Here is a 22,878-nt window from a genome sequence, read left to right on the forward strand (position 1 = left end):
TAAACCAGGAGAATACCCTGCGCATTGTTGTGGGTTGTGTGGCATGATGGCATGGACAAACAAAATACTTATGTGTCTTATTGACATGGACATTATAAATGTATGGATTTTTATTGTGCGTGATTGTGCATTGCTTAGTTGGACAATTTACATGTTAAGAGAAATATAATGAATTGCTAACGTGGACACTACAATTGCATGGGCTAGTAGAATTTTAATTGTATGTGATAGCGGGTTGTTTAGTTGGACAACTTACATATTGAGGTAGTAGTGTTTAGTTTTATAGTAATACTAGAAGAATACCTCGTGCGTTACTGTAAGAATGCATATTAGTGGATTGTATGACATGATGACGTAGATAAGAAAAATACTTGTGTATCTTACTAACGTGGACATTACAATTATATAGCTAGTGGATTTTTATTGTGTGTGATAGTGTATTGCTTAAGTATGTTGAGAGTAACTTGCTGACGTGGACACTACAATTGCATAGGCTAGTGGATTTTTAATTATATATGATAGTAAGTTGTTTAGTTGGACAACTTGCATATTGAGAGAAATAAGTAGTAGAGTTTAGCTTATAGGAATATAAGATAAGATAAAATATAAGATCTGATTAAATTTATATAAAAAAATATCAATATTTATGATATTAAATAAGTACCATACTGTTTAATTTGTCATGTAATATAATTTATATTATTATACTATATGGTGTCATAATGTTTTGTTTTTCTCTATAATTCATTTAAATTTATTTTGATAGTATGACTTTTTATGGGAGCCAGTTTGTCTACTAACGGTGAACTATCTTTCCTCTTACTGACATCCCACTTGTGTCAAATTTGTGGAGAGGGGGATCTCCACATGACAGCCAGCAACAATTGTCCTCGCTCGTGCACACCTAGGAAGAACTTCATCGTCGATCTTCCATTTCGAAAAAATTACTCTAAGTCAAGCACGTTTAACCTCAAAGTTCTTTGGAGATAGACTTCTGGGCAAAAAGTTGCAACTTGTTGGTATGAATATTCTATTAATCCTATTAAGCCCTGGGACAGGATGTTACATCCTCACTCTCTTAAGAGACTGACGTCCTCGTCGATCAACCTCAAGCCAGGAACGTCTTCTCTTGGCCACGTCTGTGTGTCTAGTGCCAGCATATGTACCATGTTGTGAGACCACTCTAGGTCCACACTATGCCTGTGCAACTGCGACATGTCCCGCCTCTTCGAGGCCAGGCTCGTTTACATCTGTCAGCTTTTCTAGGATTGTCCTCACAGACCAACACTAGTCTTTTCTGCACACTTTGTCTCTACTCGTGCGCACTCGAGAGGAACTATTTGGTCGGTCACTTATCACGAAATTGCTTTAGACCAAGCACGCTTAAACTCAGAGTTCTTTGAAGATAGACTTCTGAAAAAAAGTTACAACTTATTAAAAGTATCATATTGATTCTATGAAGACCTGGGCCAAGACGTTACATTCCACCCCAAATGAAGGCCTTGTTTAATTATTGGAGTGAAAAGTTTTTAGGTACTGTAGTACTTTTATTTGTATTTTGTCAAATATTATCCAATCATGGACTAACTAGACTTAAAAGATTTATCTCGTAAATTCCAGACAAATTGTACAATTAGTTATCTTTTTATCTATATTTAATGCTCTATATATGTGCCACAAAATTTGATGTGACTGAAAAAACTTGAAAAAAAATAGCTTTTGAATTGAACTAAACAAGGCAACAACGCTCATGTGTTGGTCGCCGCCCGCACTCTCACCCTCAAATCCCGTCTCAAATCTTTTACCCACCATCTCCAGATCTCCTCCTCCAGCCCTCCACTGCTAGTCTGCGTCTTTCTCACGGTCACGGGATACCGCCTCCCGCACTTGACTTGACGGAAGCAACAGCCTACAACCCATTACATGGATAGACACACAGACCTCGCATAGTCGCATACGTCCATTGGCCCCGTTTGACATAGCTTCTACGGGCTCCAATTTCTATGACACATTCATTGTTTATGCACTGTTTACAAGAGTTTTTTTTTCTCTCTCCTATCTCTTCCTCTTACAAAGCTAGTGGAAACAGGTGAAGCCAATTTTATTAGCTTTGCCTGCTCTGTGAAAGGAGAAGATAAGAAAGAGAAAAAAAGCTCAAATGTATGAAGTTGAAGCCGGTGAAAGGCTACGGTAGGGCGCCTGCCAAACTGGGCCGGTCCCCTTCTTGGAGGCAGAGGGACCCGCTTGTGTTGTGTACGTATACCTACAATAATCTGCTGTATGACGGTATGAGTATGATAAGGGCACTCACAATGCAGACTCTATCATAGAGTCTAAAGTTATTTATTACCTCGAACAATGTGGACTTAGAGTCTTATTTTTTCTACCTCTTTCTTCAATAAATATGCTGCCACATCAGCAAAATATCATAAATAATATGTAATTAAGTGTCTTGGACTCTGTGATAGAGTCTTGCATTGTGAGTGCCCTAAGCGGTCTCCGATTGTGTTATTTCATTTTATTTTTAGTTTCTTTCGCCCTCCTTCGTGTAAGGCCTTGTTTAGATTTTTTTTATTTTGATACTGTTGCACTTTTGTTTGTATTTAGCAATTATTATCTAAATATAGACTAAGTAGACTTAAAAGATTTGTCTCGTAAATTAGGGCACTCACAATGCAGACTCTATTATAGAGTCTAAAGTCATTTATTACCTCGAACAATGTGGACTTAGAGTCTAAATAAGACTTAGAGTCTTATTTTTTCTACCTCTTTCTTCAATAAATATGATGCCACATCAGCAAAATATCATAAATAATATATAATTAATTGTCTTAGACTCTGTGATAGAGTCTTGTATTGTGAGTGCCCTTATAACTAAACTGTACAATTAGTTATTTTTTTATCTATATTTAATGCTTCATACATGTATCATAAGATTTGATGTAACAAAAAATCTTGAAAAGATTTTGGATTTTGGATCGAACTAAACAAAGCCTGGTTCCACCGAGGCGGACAACACGCATGGGTTGGTCGCCGCCCGATTCCGGCCCCTATGTGATGGTCGCCGCCTGATTCTAGACCCCAAATCCATCTCAAATCTTTTACCCACCATCTCCAGATATCCTCCTCTAGGCCTCCATTGCTGGTCTGTGTCTTCCTCACGGTCACGGGATATCGTAACCCGCACTTGACGGACGCAACAGCATGCAACCCATTACACAGATATTGACCCAACCTATTACACGGACAGACACAACCGCTTTGTTCATTTGTCGATTAAGCCATAACAGTTGTTGTTTAATTTATTATAAGAGAAAAGTACTCATAAATGACTCCTCGCATTCGTCCATTCATCGTTTCCGCGTGAGATCAACGTCCCTCTCCCTCCGATCCGGCATCCTTCTTGGAGGCAGAGGGACCCGCTTGTGTTGTGTACGTATACCTACAATAATCCGCCGTATGAGTATGAAAAGCGGTCTCCAATTGCGGCCTGTCGTAAAGTCGCTGACTTGCTGTTGGTCAGGACTCATCCAAGCTAGTGATCCTAATCTGCGGTCGGCGCGCTACACAGACTGAAAACGATTGTGTATTGCATTCTCTCGAGTTCTCTTAAAATAACAAACACACTCTCCTCAAAAGAGTATAACAAATAGGCTTCCTTGGTCCCCAAGCGTGAGAGATCAGACGATCCGATGAAGACAATTTACATAGTTATTATCCTGATAAACTTGAATTATGTTTCTAAGTCGTTGAAGCATACGACACTATCATTTGTTTGCACATACTGATTGGAACGTGCACCCACAGCTAGCGCGTCGCGTTGAGTCGTTGACCTGCAGCGATGCGAGCTGGACATGGACTAGTGGTGCCATGCCCGAACTCCGAACCAGAGCACCCGGCCGTCTCCAACTAATCGCGCTTCCCCTGCTTGCTTGCTCACTCCTCAGCTCGTCTCATCCATCGCCATGCGTCTCCTCCACGTCCTCCTCCTCCTCCTCCTCCTCTCCCTGCACGCGGCGCCGCGCCCGTGCTCCGCGGCCACCACCGCCACCGACACGGTGTCCCCGGGCAATGCGCTCGCCGGCACGGCGGCCAGGCTCGTCTCCAACAACAGCAAGTTCGCGCTGGGCTTCTTCAAGACGGACACCGCGTCCCCCAACACCTACCTCGGCATATGGTTCAACAAGGTCCCCAAGCTGACGCCGCTCTGGAGCGCCAACGGCGAGAGCCCCGTCGTCGACCCGGCGTCGCCGGAGCTCGCCATCTCCGGCGACGGGAACCTGGTCATCCGAGACCAGGCCACCAGGTCCGTCATCTGGTCCACCCGCGCCAACATCACCACCAACGCCACCGTCGCCGTGCTTCTCAGCAGCGGCAACCTCGTCCTGCGGAGCTCCACAAACTCCTCCCACGTCTTCTGGCAGAGCTTCGACTACCCGACGGACACGCTCTTCGCCGGCGCCAAGATCGGCTGGAACAGGCGCACGGGCCTCAACCGCCGCCTCGTGTCGAGGAAGAACGCGCTGGACCAGGCGCCCGGCCTCTACTCTCTGGAGATGACGGAGCGCGACGGGGTCGGCCACCTCCTCTGGAACTCCACCGTCGCCTACTGGTCCAGCGGGGGGTGGAACGGCAACTACTTCGGCCTGGCGCCGGAGATGATCGGCGCCGTCATGCCCAGCTTCAGGTTCGTCAACAACGACGACGAGATCTCCTTCATGTACACGCTCCACGACGACACGGCGATCGTGCACACCGCGCTGGATGTCTCTGGGCAAGGCCTGGTGGGGTTTTGGCTGGACGGCAAGCAGGACTGGCTCATCAATTACAGGCAGCCTGTGGTTCAGTGCGACGTCTACGCCACCTGTGGGCCTTTCACGGTCTGCGACGACGCCGCCGACCCGACCTGCAGCTGCATGAAGGGTTTCTCCGTGAGATCACCCAGGGACTGGGAGCTCGGCGACCGGAGAGACGGGTGCGCGAGGAACACGCAGTTAGACTGTGACACCAACAGGACAGGTCTCAGTCTCACGGATAAGTTCTTCGCCGTGCAAGGCGTCAGGTTGCCCCAAGACGCGAACAAAGTGCAGGCTGCTAAGAGTGGAGATGATTGCGCAGAGATCTGCTTGGGTGACTGTTCCTGCACTGGGTATTCCTACTGGAATGGAGGCTGCTCTGTTTGGCATGGGAAACTGTACAACGTGAAACAGCAGTCTGATGCTTCTGCTAATGGAAATGGGGAAACACTTTACATCCGCCTTGCTGCAAAGGAGGTGGTGGCAAGCGGTGTGGCAAGGAGGAAGAGAGGAATCAGCGTTGGGGTTGCCACTGGTGTCGCCGTCGGTGCAAGCGCTGCCGCTTTGATCCTGGTGGCCATCCTTGGTGTGATGATTTGGAGGAGAAAAGGGAAGAGGATCGAAAATCCTCAGGGTGGCATTGGAATCATTGCATTTCGACATGTCGATTTGCAGCGTGCAACTAGAAACTTCTCAGAAAGGTTAGGGGGAGGCAGTTTTGGTTCTGTATTCAAAGGGTACCTAGGTGACTCGGTTGCCTTGGCAGTGAAAAGGCTTGACGGTGCCCATCAAGGAGAGAAGCAGTTCAGAGCAGAAGTCAATTCAGTTGGAATCATCCAGCACATCAATCTAGTCAAACTGATTGGATTCTGTTGCGAAGATGATAAGAGGCTGCTTGTGTATGAATACATGCCGAATCACTCTCTTGATGTGCATTTATTTAAGGCTAATGGTACAGTTTTGGATTGGAATCTCAGGTACCAGATAGCTATTGGAGTTGCCAGAGGCCTGGCCTACTTGCACACTGGTTGTCGGGATTGCATCATACATTGTGACATCAAGCCAGAGAATATACTCCTTGATGCATCTTTTGTACCTAAGATTGCAGATTTTGGAATGGCAAAGGTCTTGGGGAGAGAATTTAGCAATGCAATCACTACAATGAGAGGAACTATTGGGTACCTCGCGCCTGAATGGATTAGTGGAACCGCTGTTACATCTAAAGTCGATGTATACAGCTATGGGATGGTTTTATTCGAACTCATATCAGGAAGGAAGAACTCGAGTCCAGAGTACTTTGGGGATGGCGATTATTCAAGCTTCTTCCCTATGCAAGTTGCACGCAAGCTTCGCAGTGGAGAGGTTGGGAGTCTGGTGGATGAAAAGCTGCATAGTGATGTGAATCTCATGGAGGTTGAAAGAGTTTGCAAAGTTGCATGTTGGTGCATTCAGGAAAATGAGTCTGCTCGACCGACCATGGCCGAGGTTGTGCAGTTTCTTGAGGGTCTTTCTGAGCTCGGTATGCCACCACTGCCGAGACTACTCAATGCGGTCACAGGAGGGTCACCGACATGACTGACATTTAGTCTTACCTCAAACTTAAGTAGGTTTAGCAATCCATGAGAATGTTGTCATTTTTAGTATATCCTATCAGTATAAACCTTGAATTCGTGAATATATTGTGGTTTTAGCTTATGGTAACCAAGGAGGAGGAAAATGTTTACTTGCAAATCAATTTGGTGACATTTCTCATTTTGTTAAAAAAAAGTTGTTCAATAGAGTTGTACTACCTAATTGTTCTCATCAGAAGCTGGGAGAGCTGCTCTTACCTGGGGAAGCAAAGGTCACCTCCACGGCCATGACCAAGCAAACGTGGAATATAGATTTCCATCTGGCACTAACACGATGGGTCGGCCCGAGCACGACACTAAAAAACACGATCCAGGCACAGCACGGTCCGATGGTAGTGTCGTGCCTGGGCCGCAACTTCGGCCCGCAGTGCCGGCACGGGCACGGCACGGTTAATAGACTGGCACGACGCTGGCACGATTATTTCCATCGTCTGATGCTTTGAGGATAGATCATGACCATTGAATGTATTCTGAGTCATGTATATAAGCATCACACAACCCTTTCAAACCCTAACTCCCTAGTCGGCGACGTAGACGCATCCTTGCTGAGGCCACACTCTTTCTCCCGCCTGACTATACGACAGGGGTGGCGCTCGTCTTCTCCATGAGGCAGGGCGCAGTGAGCTTCTCGACTTCTCCCAAAGCCATGGGCCGGCACGGGCACGATGGACCACCGTGCCTATCGGCACGGTTAAAGAGCCATAGTGCCGTGTCTGGGCCGAGAGTTTGGCACGATGGCCCGAGACGGCACGGCACGATAGACATAGTGCCGCATAGTGCCGTATAGTGCCAGAGCTGGGCCGCCCGTTTGGCCAAGTATAACCTGGAATGAGAACAGCATGCTTGAGTTAGGTTCCCCGTCGAGGCAATCCGTCGAGCACCTCGCGAGCACTGCACACTATACACTCCACACGGCGAGTTAGGTTTCAGGGCAGCGCACGAATGGAATTGGAGAGGAGAAATGAGATGCGGAGTGGAGGCAGCTAGCGATAGCGTACAAGAAATCGCCGCGGCGGCAGAAGTTGGATGCGTGGCCGCGCAGCTCTACTGTAGAGCCGTGCCGTGCAGCTGCAGCTGCTGGGCAAGTGACCCGGCCAGATACAACAAATACAGATCTTTCTCGTTAATGCCACAGCGTGTAATATTGATAAGAACAACATACTCACAATAAGGACAACATCATATCGAATTCAGTTAATGCCACAGCGTGTAATATTGATAAGAATGAGTTTATTACATTGTTACATACTCACAATCGTGTAATTGTACCGCGTCACATATCAATGCAATTGAAATGGTGAAATGTGGTTCGTGCAAGAACAGAGGGTAAGGCTACATTACATTTCTCTAAGACACCACATATCAATTGTGTTAACGTTCGTCCGTTGATAATAAACGAGACAACAGCAAACAATCTCAGAATGGAATTAGTTCAAGAATAAAGAGCAACCTTGCAATAATGCTCATTCAGGTCACAAATAATAAGTGACTTTTTAGTGCTTTTCTTCTCTTGTCCTGAATGATATGAACTGGTACAAATAAAGAAAGCATCGCGCCATTTTCATAGTCGAAAGTAAAGTTAAGAGAAGGAATTAAAATCCTATCAAAATGGTGTTACAATCAATTATGACTTACAAAGATATGATGTCTAATTAGTAAAAATCTTTGCTACTGTTTCACCAAAAATCTACATGCCTTCTTTGATAAGACATGATAGTGTCTTAAAGAAAAGGATATGTCCTTGAAAAATGGAATCAAAGTGTTACTATTATGTAACACAAAAACATGCAGTTGCATCAAGATTAAACAGAATTAAAAGTTACTAACAGTGGGGGGGGATTCTGTTCCACCTTAGCTTGCAGGAGATCACAAGCATAAGTTTCAATAAGCAACAACACATGACCCAAACACAAGTTCAGGAAACAGCTACAAACCATTTTTTTACTCTTAACACAAAACCATCCTAAGCACATTAGCATCCTGGAATGTGATACGGAGAGCATCAGTGGCTAACATGTGGCGGACAATCTATGGATACAACACAGCATGCCCATCAGCCACACCATCACCTGCAAGGTTATTACTAGTATAAACATCAGTCAACCTGGAGATTGGCTAAATAAGACGCGAAGTGCTATAGATCTACATTCTACAATGCATGCAAGTATGTATCACAAAACACACAATCAACCAGCAGAATGAAGAACAGATGCATATATACATCACAAGATAGACATGTCCAACGATTAGCACAAATTCATCACGATAAGTTCACTACATGAGCATTGCACTTCCATAGGCAACTCCGATGTTCTTACAGGTACCACTCATGGATCAAACCATGGCCAGATAATTAAGTGTCAAATGTATTTCACAGGATGCATCAGCACAGGACTAGTAACCAACATATTTCCCCCAAAAAGAAGTAGGCAGCACATCAAGGCCAGACAAATACTGGTGAAGTTAACATAGCTTAGGAGTACTTAATCGCCATACAATGGTCAAAGAAAACCTCTTCACTTCAGTCTTAAGGGAACAGCCATGTGGCAAGAATCATCTCATGCTTCCAGATCATCGGCAGAGGGGAGGAGACCTCGCCGGTTCTCATGTCATAGACACTGACAGAAGTGGTCTCCTCATGAAAGGAGTACTTGCAGTTCTCCATAACATCATCCAAGAAGAAGATTTGGTCACCTGGCATACCATACTGAGATGCAGTCACGGCCCTAGAGCATGAACGTCCAAGGAAAATCATCTGGTCATCCCCCAGCGATGTCACATTCACCCACCGTGAGCGCTCTAAGTCAGCCTTGAAAACCTCAAACTCACACTGTCCAGACACAGCTGCCTCACCTGCCACGCTACAGCAAACCTTCCTGCGTACCATCAGCAATGCACCACAAGATTCGACAAGGTAGAGCTTCTTTTTGCCCATAGTGTCTTGTAGCATATCAGCTGAGTACCAGTTGTCTGGCATAGAAGCTGATTCCCAGGGATCACCCTTGATCACCTGTCCAATCCGGGAGATCTGTGGATTGCCAGTGCTTGGGTCTTGGCTGATATTGATGATAAGGAGGTTCTCATCATCAGCAAGGGCATAGAGCTTTCCCTGATAGAATGCCATATCTTGAAACAATTTGCACTTGTCATTTGCACGTACTGACCATGATGAAGACTCCGGCTGGCACACTAGAATCTGACTGGTGCATCCACAGCCATTGAGTGTACTGCCGGCGAATGCGGCGACGAGGTTTGGCGAGCACAAGATTAGCTTATTTAGTGTGGGCATCTTCTTCGACTCCTTGATATGCATCCAGGTTGCGTAAGGGTAGAACACGCTTACATGTGCATCTTGTCCCGGAACCGGAACATTGACATATTTAGCAACGGCATTTGGGGGGCGAAGTTTGACTTGAGACAGAGGAGGGAGCGTCACTGTGGCTCCAACGAAGGGGTCCACCAAGAAGCAGCCGTCATCGCGCGAGAAGACGAGCCAGCTGCCACAGGCGGCGGTCTTGTAGCCAGCGCAGCCGAAGCCAGGGAATCGGAAGGACTTGCCGTAGGGGAGGCTGTAGAAGGTGCCGTCCGGGAGCGCCAGCAGCGGGAGCGGTGGGGGCAGGGGGAGCTGCCGCGCGGCGGCGCGCCACTGCGGGCACACGGCGGCGAAGCAGGCCCGGTCCACGCAGGCCGGGAGGAAACGGAGCACCCTGCCGGCAAGGTCCGCCGGGAGGTCGGCCCACGACGGCGGCTGCCTGGCGCAAGGCCTTGCCTCTGCCATCTTGCGCCCGCCGAGGCAAACCTTGCAAAGAGCAGAGAGACACCAGGACAGCACGCAAGCGTTAGTGTCACATCATCGCAGATTAGGAACGCGCCAGGATCCAACGAAATTGAAAGGCACACGGCGCCGTACGCGCTAAGACAATATGTCGAGTACCTCGCGCGCACTGGCTATGCCGCTGTGCACACCAAGGCGGCAGGACAACAGAAGAAGTGGTCTGCTGGAAGGGAAGGGTGGAAGCAGCAAGAGCTAATGGCGAAGGAGACCAGGAAGGAGATGAGATTGGGAGAAGCGGGGTAGCTACCGGAAATCGCCGCGGTGGGAGGACGAGTAGATCGAGCAGGAGAGGCGAGCCTTGCAGCTGCCGGCGTGCCTTTAGCAGCCAAGTTCCCGGAACATAGGGTACGTGGTACGGGAACGTGGTACGCGGTACGATATTCTCATAAACTATGGAACGTAGGGGTATATAGCTTCGTCTCGTTCCTTTAAGTTGCGGAACGTGTTCCACTTTCTAAAGGAACGTGTTTGGGACGTAGTGGTTGGCTCAGGTAGTTTTACGTGTTGTTTTGAATCAAATGAGTTCGATTCCTAGTGTGATATAGTTTACTATTGTATTTTTGTTTCATTTAGGACTGTGCAACTCCAACCTTAAGGCTCATTGCAGGTCTAGGCCAATGAGTCAATCACCATCTAGATTTTTCGCCGACCGCTCACGGACGGGCACGGCGCAGTATGCACACACACCACGAAGTTCCATAGTCGCTTGGGACTGACGTTGCTATGATTGCTCCTATATATGATTCGTGTTCCACCGCATTTGGGAACGATGTTCCATGATGTTCCCGTTTCACGTTTCGGGACGAAGTTCCCGGAACGGGGAACGTGCCCATGTTCCCGTACCCCGGCTGCTAAGGGCGTGCCCAGCGTCCAAGTGGGAGTGTCCGAGTGTGGGTCTGGTATAGTGTCCAAGCTTGGATTTTGAACTAGTGTCTGAGCAAATTTCACAACAACAACAATTCCGTTGCCAGGATTCGAAACCGGGTCCCTCCGGTGAGAGCCGAATATGTGGTAAGGATAATGTGGGTTATTAAGATCCGCAAACAAGTATAAAGACATATATCATACTATAATCCATCAATGAGATTCGTCTCTAAAATAATTAATGTTTTATATGTACCTAGAATCAACTATAAATAGATTTTTTATATAACATGATAAGACTATTTAATGGAAAATATATCAAGGATAAATAATAGCAACATGATTATAATATTTTTGAAAACCATCAATATTTTGTACAAAATAGTGTTACTATATTTGATAAAAAAAGATTAAACATAAATAAAATATTTATATAAAGTATTCAGAGATACTATTAAGATACATAAGTCTAACTCACGCAAAAATCAAAACCTACAAAGGATTGCAAGGCTTCGGCTACTCCCTCAAAGCACCACTAAACTACTAAAAAATAATAAAAGTACGGAAAATAAAAGAAAGATGAAAAGACTAGACGGCCTTATCTCTTTTAGGTATTCTATATTATTTCTCTGTCTCTATGTGTTCTCTCTTCCGTCTCCACTCTTCTCTCTACTATTTTCTTCATTCATAGCTCGACGATGATATGCGGAGAGTCGAAGCTTGACCACGCACAGTGAGTAGCACACTACTAAAAAAATCTTTTATGAGGCGTTTTGAATAGGCTTCGGAGGCGGATGACAATTTAAATCGCCTTAGTTAATGCCTCAGATTAACTGAGATGGTTATTTTTTATTAACTGAGGCGATTAGCTTTGCAATATCGATTTACGGAGGCAGACAATGTAATATAAGTGTTTCGGGCAATGTAATAGAATCCACGACGGCAGTGAATCCGGCTTTCTCCTCCTCGGTGGCGTCGGAACCGGCCTTCTCCTCCCTAAGTGACAACGGATCCGGCCCCTCCTCCTCGGTGGCAGTGGACCTGGCCCTCTCTTCCTCGACGACGACGGATCCAGCCTCTCCTCCTTAGGGGCAGCAGATTCGTCCTTCCTCTCCTCCGTGGTAGTGGATCCAGCCTTCTTCTCCTCTATAGTTGTGGATCTAACCCTCACCTCCCCAGCGGTGGATCCAACCACCTCCTCAGCGGCGGCGGATCCACTCGTGCTCCTTCTCAGGGGATCGACGGCGGCAATGCGAGCCCCCCTGCTCCTCCAGGCGTGGTGACCTCCCTCTCCTCCCTATCCATCGGTAGCGACTTACGAGGCCCGGATCGATGGCGGCAGCGTCGTGGCAACGGGATCGGCGGCTGCGACATTATGCCCTAGGCCCGTGCGGCCCAGATCTAGGCACATGCGGGTTTTTCTTTTATTTATTTATTTTCATCGATTAATGTAGACAGTCAAACAACCACCTTTGTTAATCTTCATTTACTATGACCTTATGTCGGTGGCGGTTATGCATGCCCGCCTCTAAAAATCGAAAACAACTGCCTCTAAAAAGTTTTATGTAGTAGTGGCAGCAAGGGGCGACAGCTACCTTGTTCTATGCTGCATGGAGGAGCTTTTTGCCCTGCATCCTGTCGCCACGAAAGTGCTTTTGATATAGAGAAGGGACGGACAAAAGCATGATACACCCCATTAAGCTAGACCACCCCAAGATATCATGCAATACAACTATCACCATGTTGTGAAATCAGTACAAACTACTCATAGAACCAATAGCAGCCTAATTCAGCAACATATAAACATCAATTATGATAAAAAACACACATTACAATTTCAACAAAGCATACTTGTTACATTTAGAGGAGCATTCTAATCATCCAAACAAGACTTGATCACCACACCAGCGATAAATATTGAATTTCACTGAAGGGTGTGCCTTCAAAATGCTAGGGAGTTCCAAGTAAGCACTGCAACTTCGTGGGACATTTCTAGACAATTTCATGGTCACTCTTTGAAGCAGCGCAACGCATCTCAATATTACTTTCAATAAGCCAACTTCGTGACGTTCTCCGTTGAAGCCATTGATTTTTACTTCTTTAAGATCAGTCTAGGTTATAATTTGATCTTTCCAGTTGTTAGGCTGATCACAATGGCAATTTACAGGGCATGCTCTCTCCTTAGAAAAAAAATCAAGTTCAATATAATATTGTTTTTTTTACAATAAGTTGCGATGTGAAGCAACCAACCAGTTCAAATTGACTAAATTAATAAGGGCCCGTTTGTTTCTAGACTGGAGTGACTTGGAACTATTCTGGATCTAGAATTATTCGATATTTTGTACTGGGCTTAAAATATTCTAGACCGTTTTAGATCGAAAATGTCTAACCGAACGGACCCTTAAGAAAATGAGTAACTACCTGATATCGATCTAAATCCACCTTAAGGCCCTGTTTAGATTGAGGATGAAAATTTTTTGGATGTCACATCGGATATGTCGGGAAGAGTTTTTAGAAACTAATAAAAAAACAAATTACATAGCTCATCAGGAAACTGCAAGACAAATCTATTAAGTATAATTAATCTATCATTAGCACATATGGGTTACCGTAGCACCTAAGACTAATCATAGAGTAACTAGGCTTAAAAAATTCGTCTCGCGATTTTCAACCAAACTGTGTAATTAGTTTATTTTTTATTTATATTTAATGTTCAATGCATATGTCCAAAGATTCGATAGGATGGATGAAAAATTTTTAGGTGAGTAACTAAACAGGGCCTAAGCTTTTACACAGCAGAGTCGAAGTAGATCCAGCACTATTGCTCCATAAAGAGAGATGTTTTTCACCTGATTTTGGGAAATCTCTTGCTCAAAGGTCAAGGCCATATCAGCCGAATCATTCTGCAACAGTTTAGAAGCTAGCCTTCAAATATGATATAAAATCAATTATAGTCGGAATAGAAAAAAAATAAACAAGAGACGCACTTGCACTGCCTGTATGTGCAGCAAGAGGATGTTGCCGTGAGCATGGTGCTATCTTGGCCTTAGTTATGACACAAAGTATCGTTGACTGATTAGAGTCTTTATTTGCAGGCTCCACATGCACCATGTCACTCCAAACCTACGACTGATGAGGGTTTAGGGTTCGGAGAGGGAGCAGATCATCCCTCGCTCGTCACTGCTCATGTGGTGATTGGTGAGTGGTGACGGGCGTTGCATTGGCATTCGGGACGCGGTGATTGTGAATTACTATTTTTTTCTAAAAAAGATTGTGAAATGATGGTTCCCCGGTATGGTGGGCTTTATGGGCCGCTTGGACTCTGTTGGGTCGTCGCAAGCGCTTGTTTTGATTGGGCCGGGCTGGCTTCCGGCTTCGGCGATGGAGTGCGCGGCGAAGGGGCTGGCCGCGGAGCCGTGCGCCGGCGGCGTCGCCGACCGGCGGTGCGGCGGCTGCGGAGCTGTCGCCTACTGCTCCCGCGCCCACCAGGTAGGTCATACCATTTACTCTACTCTCCCGTTTGAGATTCAAGCGAGGGCTTTGGAGGGTAGGAAGTTGGCGCCTAGTAGAATGACGATCTGTGGAACTGGAGTTGTTCTTCGATTCTTGAAATTCGGGGGACGGGGAGGGGGTTTGGGGTGGCTCTTGCCTTTGGTACCTGAAATTCTGCAGAAAATTGTTGGACTTGAATGGATTCTGTTCAGTGAGTGTAACTTTGCGTCATGCTATGTTTCAGCCAACAAGAAAAGATAATACTTGACGTGCACCTCTTGGTTCCTGGCTGCTCACAGCCACAATTGCGATGATATTCATTTAGAGTTCAAAGAAGACTAGATAGGTGGAGTTTTGAGTTCACTTTGCATTTTGCAGTGATTATTTTTGTTAGTCGATCAAGTTTCTTAAAGTGGGGTTTTGGTCACTTTACATTTTTTATAAAGGGTCTGTAGGCAATTCATATGGCATAAGTAACTGTGGGATACTTACAATATAAAAGCATATCAAGATACAGTCTAAAAAATTGTGTAAGAAATATTGATCATGAATTCTTTTTTTTTTGCTTCATAAAAATGATACTGCAGTTGTCAATAGCAACAATAAAAGTGTTAATTGTCGCATAATTTAATTAGTCAGGGTAAATACTAGATTGCTAATGAAGTTCTAATCCTCTGTTACAACCCCACATGAAAGTGCCCATGATGAGGACTTCACTGACTGGGTCCAGAAAAGTTTGGTGCTTAAGGGAGAAAATTGAACTGTGTTATTTGTTAAGCATTCATGCTATATTGTTATTAGTTTTTTTACATTGGTTTTTTTCTTACTGGTATATACTATTCAAAACCTTTCAGATTATTCATTGGAGGGTTCACAAAGAAGAATGTGAAAGGTTTGCAGAACAAATGAGGCGCGTTGATGTGCTCAACCAGTTTCCGTTCACATTCTTGGAACCTCCTTCTCTGGTACTTCTCTGGATCCATTGTTTTCCTTCTATCTAAAATCTTTTGGGTTGCTATTAGCTCCTTGGAAATGACATGGTGGAACCTACTATAAATTTCAGTGCCTTGGGTCCTGCACTGCACTTTACCCACATGAACTGTCTATTTTTTTTTTTGTATTGTATAAGCTAATTATTAACTATGCATCAATTGTTTGGTACAGATAAAGGATTTGTGCATTTATGATTATTTATTCTCTATTATGTTCCCTTTTTTTTTTGTAGAACCATGAATTCCCAAGTGCAAGGTGCTTATTTTTGCAATCAATCAAACTTCACCAAAAAGGGATCTGGAAATCGGAATGCATATGTGACCAAGATGTTGATCCTGTGAAGGATTTAAGGTTTGCTTTTTGTCGAAATCCTATCACTCCTTTGTTTTGAGTATATAAAAGCAACAGTTTGCAATACTGTTGTGGAGGTTTTCCTCCTTATTTAATTTGATTGACAGTTCTTTGTAGATATCTTAATTTCAATTTCACACTCACAGCTTGTCTCCTTTTATGTCATTAAATTTGAACCAGAAACATGGTGAATTGGCCATTTTTCTTTGGCACCAGAAACACAGGGCGCATTCTTGTTTTCCATTTTATAGTCATTTTGCCAGTTTTGGCTCTATATGGATTGATCTGAATAATATTGATTCACGTCTGCATGCTTTATTCTCTTCTTTACTTCATCATAGGACTTAATAGAACATCTGTCTTCTTTATGTTAAGATCTCGCTGTCTGTTTGTTCATGAATCAAATTATGGCATGGTTTCAGTTTATCTCTTATTTTAGTCTCAGCAAATCTTGTAATTCCTTTTTGCTCCTTCTGCTCTTATACAGCATAGAAGCTGAATGGAACTTGCAAAGCTCCCTCTGCCCTTGTACAGGTGTATCTCTAGCTTTACTGTGGTGACTCACTGTATGTTTATCTCATTGCATTATCCCATTTTTGTAAATGATAGAGCCTAAAAATCCTGTGCCTTCGGTCCTGGCAAGCTGGGAAGACTATTATCAGTGGAGATCCCTTCCCCTGTATTCACCTGTTGCTGTTTTACTTCATTGGGTAGGTACATTGCAACATGTTAAGGACATAGCTTTCAACTCTATAGTTGCCTGAGGTTCAATTTTGCAGCCACTTACTCTATATCATTGCATTCAACTCTCTCGGTTCCAAACTCCAAGATATGATGGCCAGGACACCCTGTGCATTCACTATTTAGGTAACACCATTTCATCATTTATGTTGGGACACTCATGTTTGAAAACATCAGTAGATGACTCTTCTCCTTTTTCTTGTGGATTGCTATTAATGGTAGGAAAAAAAAACTCTCAAACTGACCTGGAGGATGATAGGTAGAAGCGTTAGTAACTAACTGTGATTCTAACCAAAAAGGAAAATGTAAATCAAGATGTAGCCTATATGTTGGGAGCTTATAGGATTTTTGCTCTATGGTAGGACTGGACGACTGGTTATGGATGGTTAATGTTCTTCCACAGCTGCATTTGTTTAGATAACCGTTCAAAAAGTCAAACTTCTTTGCTTGTACATAAACTCTTTTTCCCAAATTAATTGAAAGGCAGAGCTCCTGCCATTGCTTTCCAAAAAAAAAAAAGTGGCCACAATACTGGCCATTGACTAGCAAGTGGTGAAGCTTGTATTTTTATTGCTTATTAGGAACAAGGATGATCTGTATGCACTTAACAACAAATCATGTGTTAGTCACGCCATCGTTGACCAGTTTTACTGCAAACCATCACAGGAGATGATCAAATCTATCCAGTGAAATATCTTTTTTTTCTGATTACTTTGATTTGAAGCTAATTGAATAATTCATTATCATAGCATCTACTGATTTTTGCAATCATTCCACTTGCAACTTAAATGTCTAAAGGGCCTGAGAAGGAGCTACTTCAGCTTGCAGCATTTGGGGAACTACTTGCATTATTTCCAGGTGTACAGATTCACATTGAGCTTGTGGGACCAGAAGTTCCAAAGTCTAGGTAAGCAACACAAGTTGGTTTTCATTTTGGTCCTATACTGCTTGATATAGGAGAAACTTAGTGTGCAATTTGGTGTTTCCTTGTGTTTGTCTGACATCTATAGTTTGATGTTTGCCTTACAATTTGATTTGATGGCAATACCTTTTCCATTTTATCAGCATCTACACCATTTTATATCTTTGGATTAGATTTTTTTTTAAAAAAAAAGTAATATGTTTGTTATGTGCTTTACTCAACAAGATCTACATTTTAAATTAGCTACTTTTTACCATCTTATTTGTTTGTTGTGTGTTTTATTCAACAGGATCTACATTTTAAATTACCTATTATATATATGCTCAATGGTATATTGGTTCTGAGTTCTTGTTGTTTCCCTGATTCTAGTAACTGGTATGGTACCTGTTGACAGGGATGGTGAGGTTGTAAACATTTCCAGATATGCATGCTGTTCTGATGAGAGCTGCTGTTGTAAATCTTCTATTGGTTCCAAAGAATTGAGTTGCACTGCAGTGACACTCAAACTGTGGAAAGGTTTCTATCATGAGAGATGCAGTGATATAATGAAGGTTCTCTCTACAATTACTCCTATTTTCTAAAAAGATGTGAAGTTACCCACTATTTTATAGAGCCAAGCATGTCCTTAATTGTAAAGTTTAGAAACAATGCTAATACTGGACACGCTTCACATGCATCACACAGAGTTCTGTATTGACTGTTGCTATACACAGTTTTAGTTCCAGTTAATTCTAGAAGTACTGAGTTATTTACAGTCTTCTGCTTATGTTTTATCTTGTATGTCCAACTCTCTAACAATCACTGGAATGTGTAGAATTCATTTCCTAGCAGGTTTATTTCTGATTTTCTGCTAATTTACAAACAAAAGTAAGAAATAAAATGCACCACTCACTCATGAGCCTGCCGCCGCTGCTTGCTGGTGGTCCTACCAGAGCTACAGCTGGCTTGTGCCCTGAACCATAGATCTAACCGGCCACTATTTATAATTTCAGTTGGCAGCTACTCTTTATAATTTTCCCTTAATGCGAAAATACTTCCTGCTAATACCTTTTCTCTTGGTAGGACTCAATTCCTCATCTTATTTTTGCCCCAAATGCTGGTGTGGCTGCATACCCTAGTTGGATGCCAACTATTGTGAGTATCTTGTTTTTAATTAACTGTTAGACATGTATATTCTTGCTTACATCAACCTCCTGTTATGGTGAACAAGTTACTAGCTTTGAGATGCCATACCACCACTGTTTGTTCCTACTTTACTGATATTATTTAACTAGTCAATCTGATTCTGAGGCATGCATGCAGAACATAAATTTGCACAATGGATTGAATCTTTTGCATCTGTAATCCCAGCAATTTTCATCAACCATACTACTAATATTTTATTGAAGAACGGGATGTCAATATATTATTGTTACATTGACATTATATTGAGAATTCATTATGCTGCTGCATCGTTCCAGATAATGTCATCAATTGTTTTTCCTTAGCCTGCAATTAGCTTTACTTGTTGGTGCTCATTACCATTCGTATTTCATTTCACTTAAGGAAATAATAAGGCGGACTGGGATTCCTGCAGTCTTTACGGACTTCTGTGAAGAAGCTGCGCATCTAGCATCCTGCTGCATAAGCTCCATAACTGGTCAACCCCTTAAAATTCCAGTATGTGTTATACTTTGTTATTGGGGTCGTTTCTTTCCAATTGCTATTGAGCAATCAAATAAATCGTCACGATCTATCATGTTTTTTTTTCCAGATCCAGGTAAATCCTTTCAGGCAGCCAGTTGCAGCGGATAACAGTGCACTATACCTACCATGTTATTCAAATTGCTTTGTTTTCGGGATGTAAAATTGCCCTGTGTCCCTCATGAAGTATTAAGATATTGATTTGTTGAGAAATGGCAATGTAACTTTCCAAAGGAGACAAGGGTGAGATGGGAGGTTTTCTTTTCTGAGAGATGATGGAATGGGGATTTGAATTTTGATTTATGTTCGGGCACTTGGAATTTGAGAAGACAAGTTGCACAAATCGTTAGGGACATTCGAAGGGCTAGGAATAGCATGAGTACAAGCCGATACAAGGAGGAAATGTACTTTACTTGAACCTCTCTGAAAATATTTAGAGACTGCAAGTGTAAAATGTTCACATCAACTGACTCTTGAAATATATATTTTTTTTTTCATAATTGGAGGATATTGTATGGAGCTGCGTATTATCTAATTTTGTTGCGCACAGCAATCTGGTGGACATAGATTGCCAGAACTGACTTCAGTTCAGAAAGACATAGACCAGTGATTCGTGCCCATACCAGAATCATTTCTTCATATTATATTACATACTCTAACTCTCCCAGGGTATGACATTCCAAAGTTAAAGGAAGTAAAATGCTTATTGTGTCGATTATGGAGAATATATTCCATGAAACAGCAAAGAATGTAAGTTTCCGGTTGCTACCCTTCTCTCATCCAGTTCCATTATGATCTACATATGCAATCAAGCTATCATACATCATTATATCTACAATACAGCCCTATCTCAAACAAATGAGCAAGCACACACCACTCCAGAAAGTTGATGAGGCAAACCACAAAGAATTCTATGCAACATAATATATGTGTATTTGTATGTTAGTTTGCTATGTTCAGCGTTGTGGAGAAATCTGGCTGAACACCTGCTTCTGCATTCTGATTTTGTGCCCTTTTTTCGCATTTTCATTAGCAATGAGAATATCATCTATCCATGAGACTATATTATGAGCCAAACTTTCCAGCACCCTCGAATAGCTCTCCAGTATTGCCTGTCCAATGTCCTGTAAGCAGGTAAGATGCAAGAATGTTATTTATATTGCGTTATGGTTCTTGAATGCAAATTCTGTCTTACTTTGTTCTGATCTGATGTGATTATTGGAACAGGTTAGTAGATTTAACTCTTTTTGCATATATAAACATCAACTTGTATACTTATATATTTCATGGTGAACAAGTTTTCTGGTAACAGGGAAAATGCAGATAAACATGGAATAACCTGAAATTTTCCAGTTTCTTTTATTTTAACCATTACCTTGTTGTACTGAATCTTGCTTGTATCCAGGGTGGTCTGTGACAGGCCTGGGAACCTTTGCTTCAAGCACAGGAGTAAGCTTCTGGCCCTACTGGCAAGGATCAGATTCTTGTCTCCATCAGCATTCAGCTCAGTAACATTCTCCCATTTGGACACCACATGTGTTGTGCTTGCTTTTCTTCGCCATACGTACATAGCGGCTTCAACACGGTCTGCAATCTCGAGTGCCTCATGTTCTGAGCTCAAATTGAGGAAGTTGAGGAGGTGCTCTGGAGAGAACTGATCCCCTGAAGACATATACCGGTAGATGGCGTCGCCTACACCCACCCTCCCACTCTGTGGGGTAACATAACATCTATCAGAAGGGAGCAAATGGAGAGTCTTGACTTGACAGAATGAAACTGTTCAGGGACTTTGGCTGGGAAGATCAGATTACGCAACTGACATACCTTTGGAAGTGTCTCCAAATATGATAATGGAACTTGCATTTCAGAGAGGATACTGCTGTTGATTTCCATGGCCATCTTGTGGATCTGGCTTGCTTGGTCTCTATTCTGCTGCAGTTCACGGTGCATGCGATCAGACAGCCCAGCGTCTGGGACACATGGCTCAGGTAACCACCATTTATCCTCACTTCGCTGGAATGATTTCTTGCTTTCATTGAAGGATTGGTTCCTCTGGTCTGCATACCAGAACTCTGGCTTGTGAAAGCTGTCCAATATACCCTACATAAAGAAATTCAGTCATACATTACGGTACCAGAGCGGATTGTTTGGAGAGGATTATGTGAATCAAGACTCACGAGGAGCATGGTTTCTAGCTTTTCAAGCGCAGGAAGGTTCATCAGGATGTCTGATCTTGGTGAGGTTGCCATCACCTGTTGAATCAGAAAATCGAATCTCAATCAGGATGCCATGACGATCGATGAAACACATCAAAGGTTTGAGATGAGTGAATGATCTGATGGCATTACATCGTGTGTGCTTCCATCAGGCATGGTCTGGACAGTGGGTGAGAATTCGACAATGTATTCACAAATGGAGAGGAGGCAATCCATCTCCCTGTTCCACATTGATCTCTTCTCAGGGGACAGTGGCCCCAACCTGTGGCAGGTCCCGAACACTGTTGCTGCAGTTAAGAACAAGAAGAGAATTTGTTTCAAAAAAAAAAAACAAGAACAGAAGCCTGCATTATATCAAAGTGAGTTTAAAGGATGAATGCATGAGGAATATTCACAGTTACATACCGTATAGGTTGGTGATGGAATTGGATATGGCCACAGCAGTGCAGACACCTTTGCCGCTCCCTGACATGTCCTCCCCAAGCAGCAACTTCGTGTACTTCTCCTTCATCAGCTCCATCTCTGAAAGAGAAGAGAAGCCATCATCAAGAACCAGAAAACACAACAAGGAACATCAGCTAAACAGGTCTGCCATCCGTTACCTTCCTCCTCCATTGACTTCTCATCAATAACTTGCTGCATGTTCTTCATGCTCGGCCTGCTCACCGACGGCGAGAGGCGTGACGGTGCTACTGCCTTTGACGACGTTGTACGGCTCGTGCTATGGCTGCGCGCCTGCGGTGACGACACATGATTCTCCTGCTCGTCTCCACTGTCAGAGAACGAGGCAACACGGAACAACGGGCGCGCATAGTCCCGGTCATAGCTGTGGCTGTGGAAGCCCGGGAACCCTGAACCGTCGCTCATTGCTGTTCTTGATCTTGCCACTCGTCGAGGCCTGGCTCAGATGACCTGGAGGAAAGATGAACTGGACAAGAATGGCGACGAAAAGGGCCAAGAACAGAAGGGCTTGCTTGTATGTTGTCCTCTTGGTGATTTGGGTGAGTGAACTCCACGGAGCAACAATAATGCATAGCCTGGTGGCTCGCCTAGACACACGGCGTTTCAAGGGTGTTAAGTATATGGCATGTGAGCCGTTTGCCCCCACAATAAGGACATTTTGATTGCGTTGGTGGTTGGAGTGTGGTCGTGCAAGTTCATGGCTGATGTTCGTCAACAGTCAGGAAGGTACACGAAAATGGTAAGGCTTGGTGGTAAAATTAACACTGTTTGTTTTATTCCCACCGAAATTTCAGTTGCAACTTTACATGACTCGCTGATATGTGCTCTGGCCGTTGGCTGGCACATTATCTCTGCATCTCAGGTAAAATAAAATAAAATCCAGTCAGATACA

At 43.7% G+C, this 22,878-nt stretch overlaps 4 protein-coding genes and 1 long non-coding RNA gene across 5 annotated transcripts; 2 read left to right on the plus strand and 3 right to left on the minus strand.

Annotated features, from left to right (window-relative positions):
* LOC8080680 (G-type lectin S-receptor-like serine/threonine-protein kinase At2g19130) lies at positions 3,667-6,497 on the plus strand. Its single transcript, XM_002460649.2, has one exon. The coding sequence runs from the start codon at positions 3,966-3,968 to the stop codon at positions 6,369-6,371; it is 2,406 nt and encodes an 801-aa protein (XP_002460694.1). The 5' UTR covers positions 3,667-3,965; the 3' UTR covers positions 6,372-6,497.
* Positions 6,846-7,528, minus strand: LOC110432197. The gene is made up of 2 exons (XR_002449609.1): positions 7,426-7,528; positions 6,846-7,250 (listed from the first exon to the last, which is right to left on the minus strand). It is a non-coding gene; the product is annotated as an uncharacterized LOC110432197 (long non-coding RNA).
* On the minus strand, positions 8,627-10,659 carry LOC8077433. The gene is made up of 2 exons (XM_002462817.2): positions 10,510-10,659; positions 8,627-10,226 (listed from the first exon to the last, which is right to left on the minus strand). Exon 2 carries the CDS (start codon positions 10,203-10,205, stop codon positions 8,955-8,957), a length of 1,251 nt encoding a protein of 416 aa, XP_002462862.1. The 5' UTR covers positions 10,206-10,226; positions 10,510-10,659; the 3' UTR covers positions 8,627-8,954.
* Positions 14,469-19,808, plus strand: LOC8080681 (zinc finger MYND domain-containing protein 15). Its single transcript, XM_021454690.1, has 11 exons — positions 14,469-14,615; positions 15,473-15,583; positions 15,844-15,962; positions 16,450-16,496; positions 16,572-16,672; positions 16,742-16,829; positions 17,502-17,610; positions 18,020-18,176; positions 18,688-18,759; positions 19,171-19,284; positions 19,379-19,808. Exons 1-11 carry the CDS (start codon positions 14,508-14,510, stop codon positions 19,469-19,471), a joined length of 1,119 nt encoding a protein of 372 aa, XP_021310365.1. The 5' UTR covers positions 14,469-14,507; the 3' UTR covers positions 19,472-19,808.
* LOC8077434 (rop guanine nucleotide exchange factor 3) lies at positions 20,015-22,572 on the minus strand. The gene is made up of 7 exons (XM_002462818.2): positions 22,127-22,572; positions 21,930-22,046; positions 21,657-21,811; positions 21,486-21,560; positions 21,133-21,408; positions 20,684-21,019; positions 20,015-20,432 (listed from the first exon to the last, which is right to left on the minus strand). The coding sequence occupies exons 1-7, from the start codon at positions 22,389-22,391 to the stop codon at positions 20,265-20,267; spliced, it is 1,392 nt and encodes a 463-aa protein (XP_002462863.1). The 5' UTR covers positions 22,392-22,572; the 3' UTR covers positions 20,015-20,264.

This window comes from Sorghum bicolor, chromosome 2 (genome assembly GCF_000003195.3).
Source record: "Sorghum bicolor cultivar BTx623 chromosome 2, Sorghum_bicolor_NCBIv3, whole genome shotgun sequence".
Lineage (NCBI taxonomy): Eukaryota > Viridiplantae > Streptophyta > Magnoliopsida > Poales > Poaceae > Sorghum > Sorghum bicolor.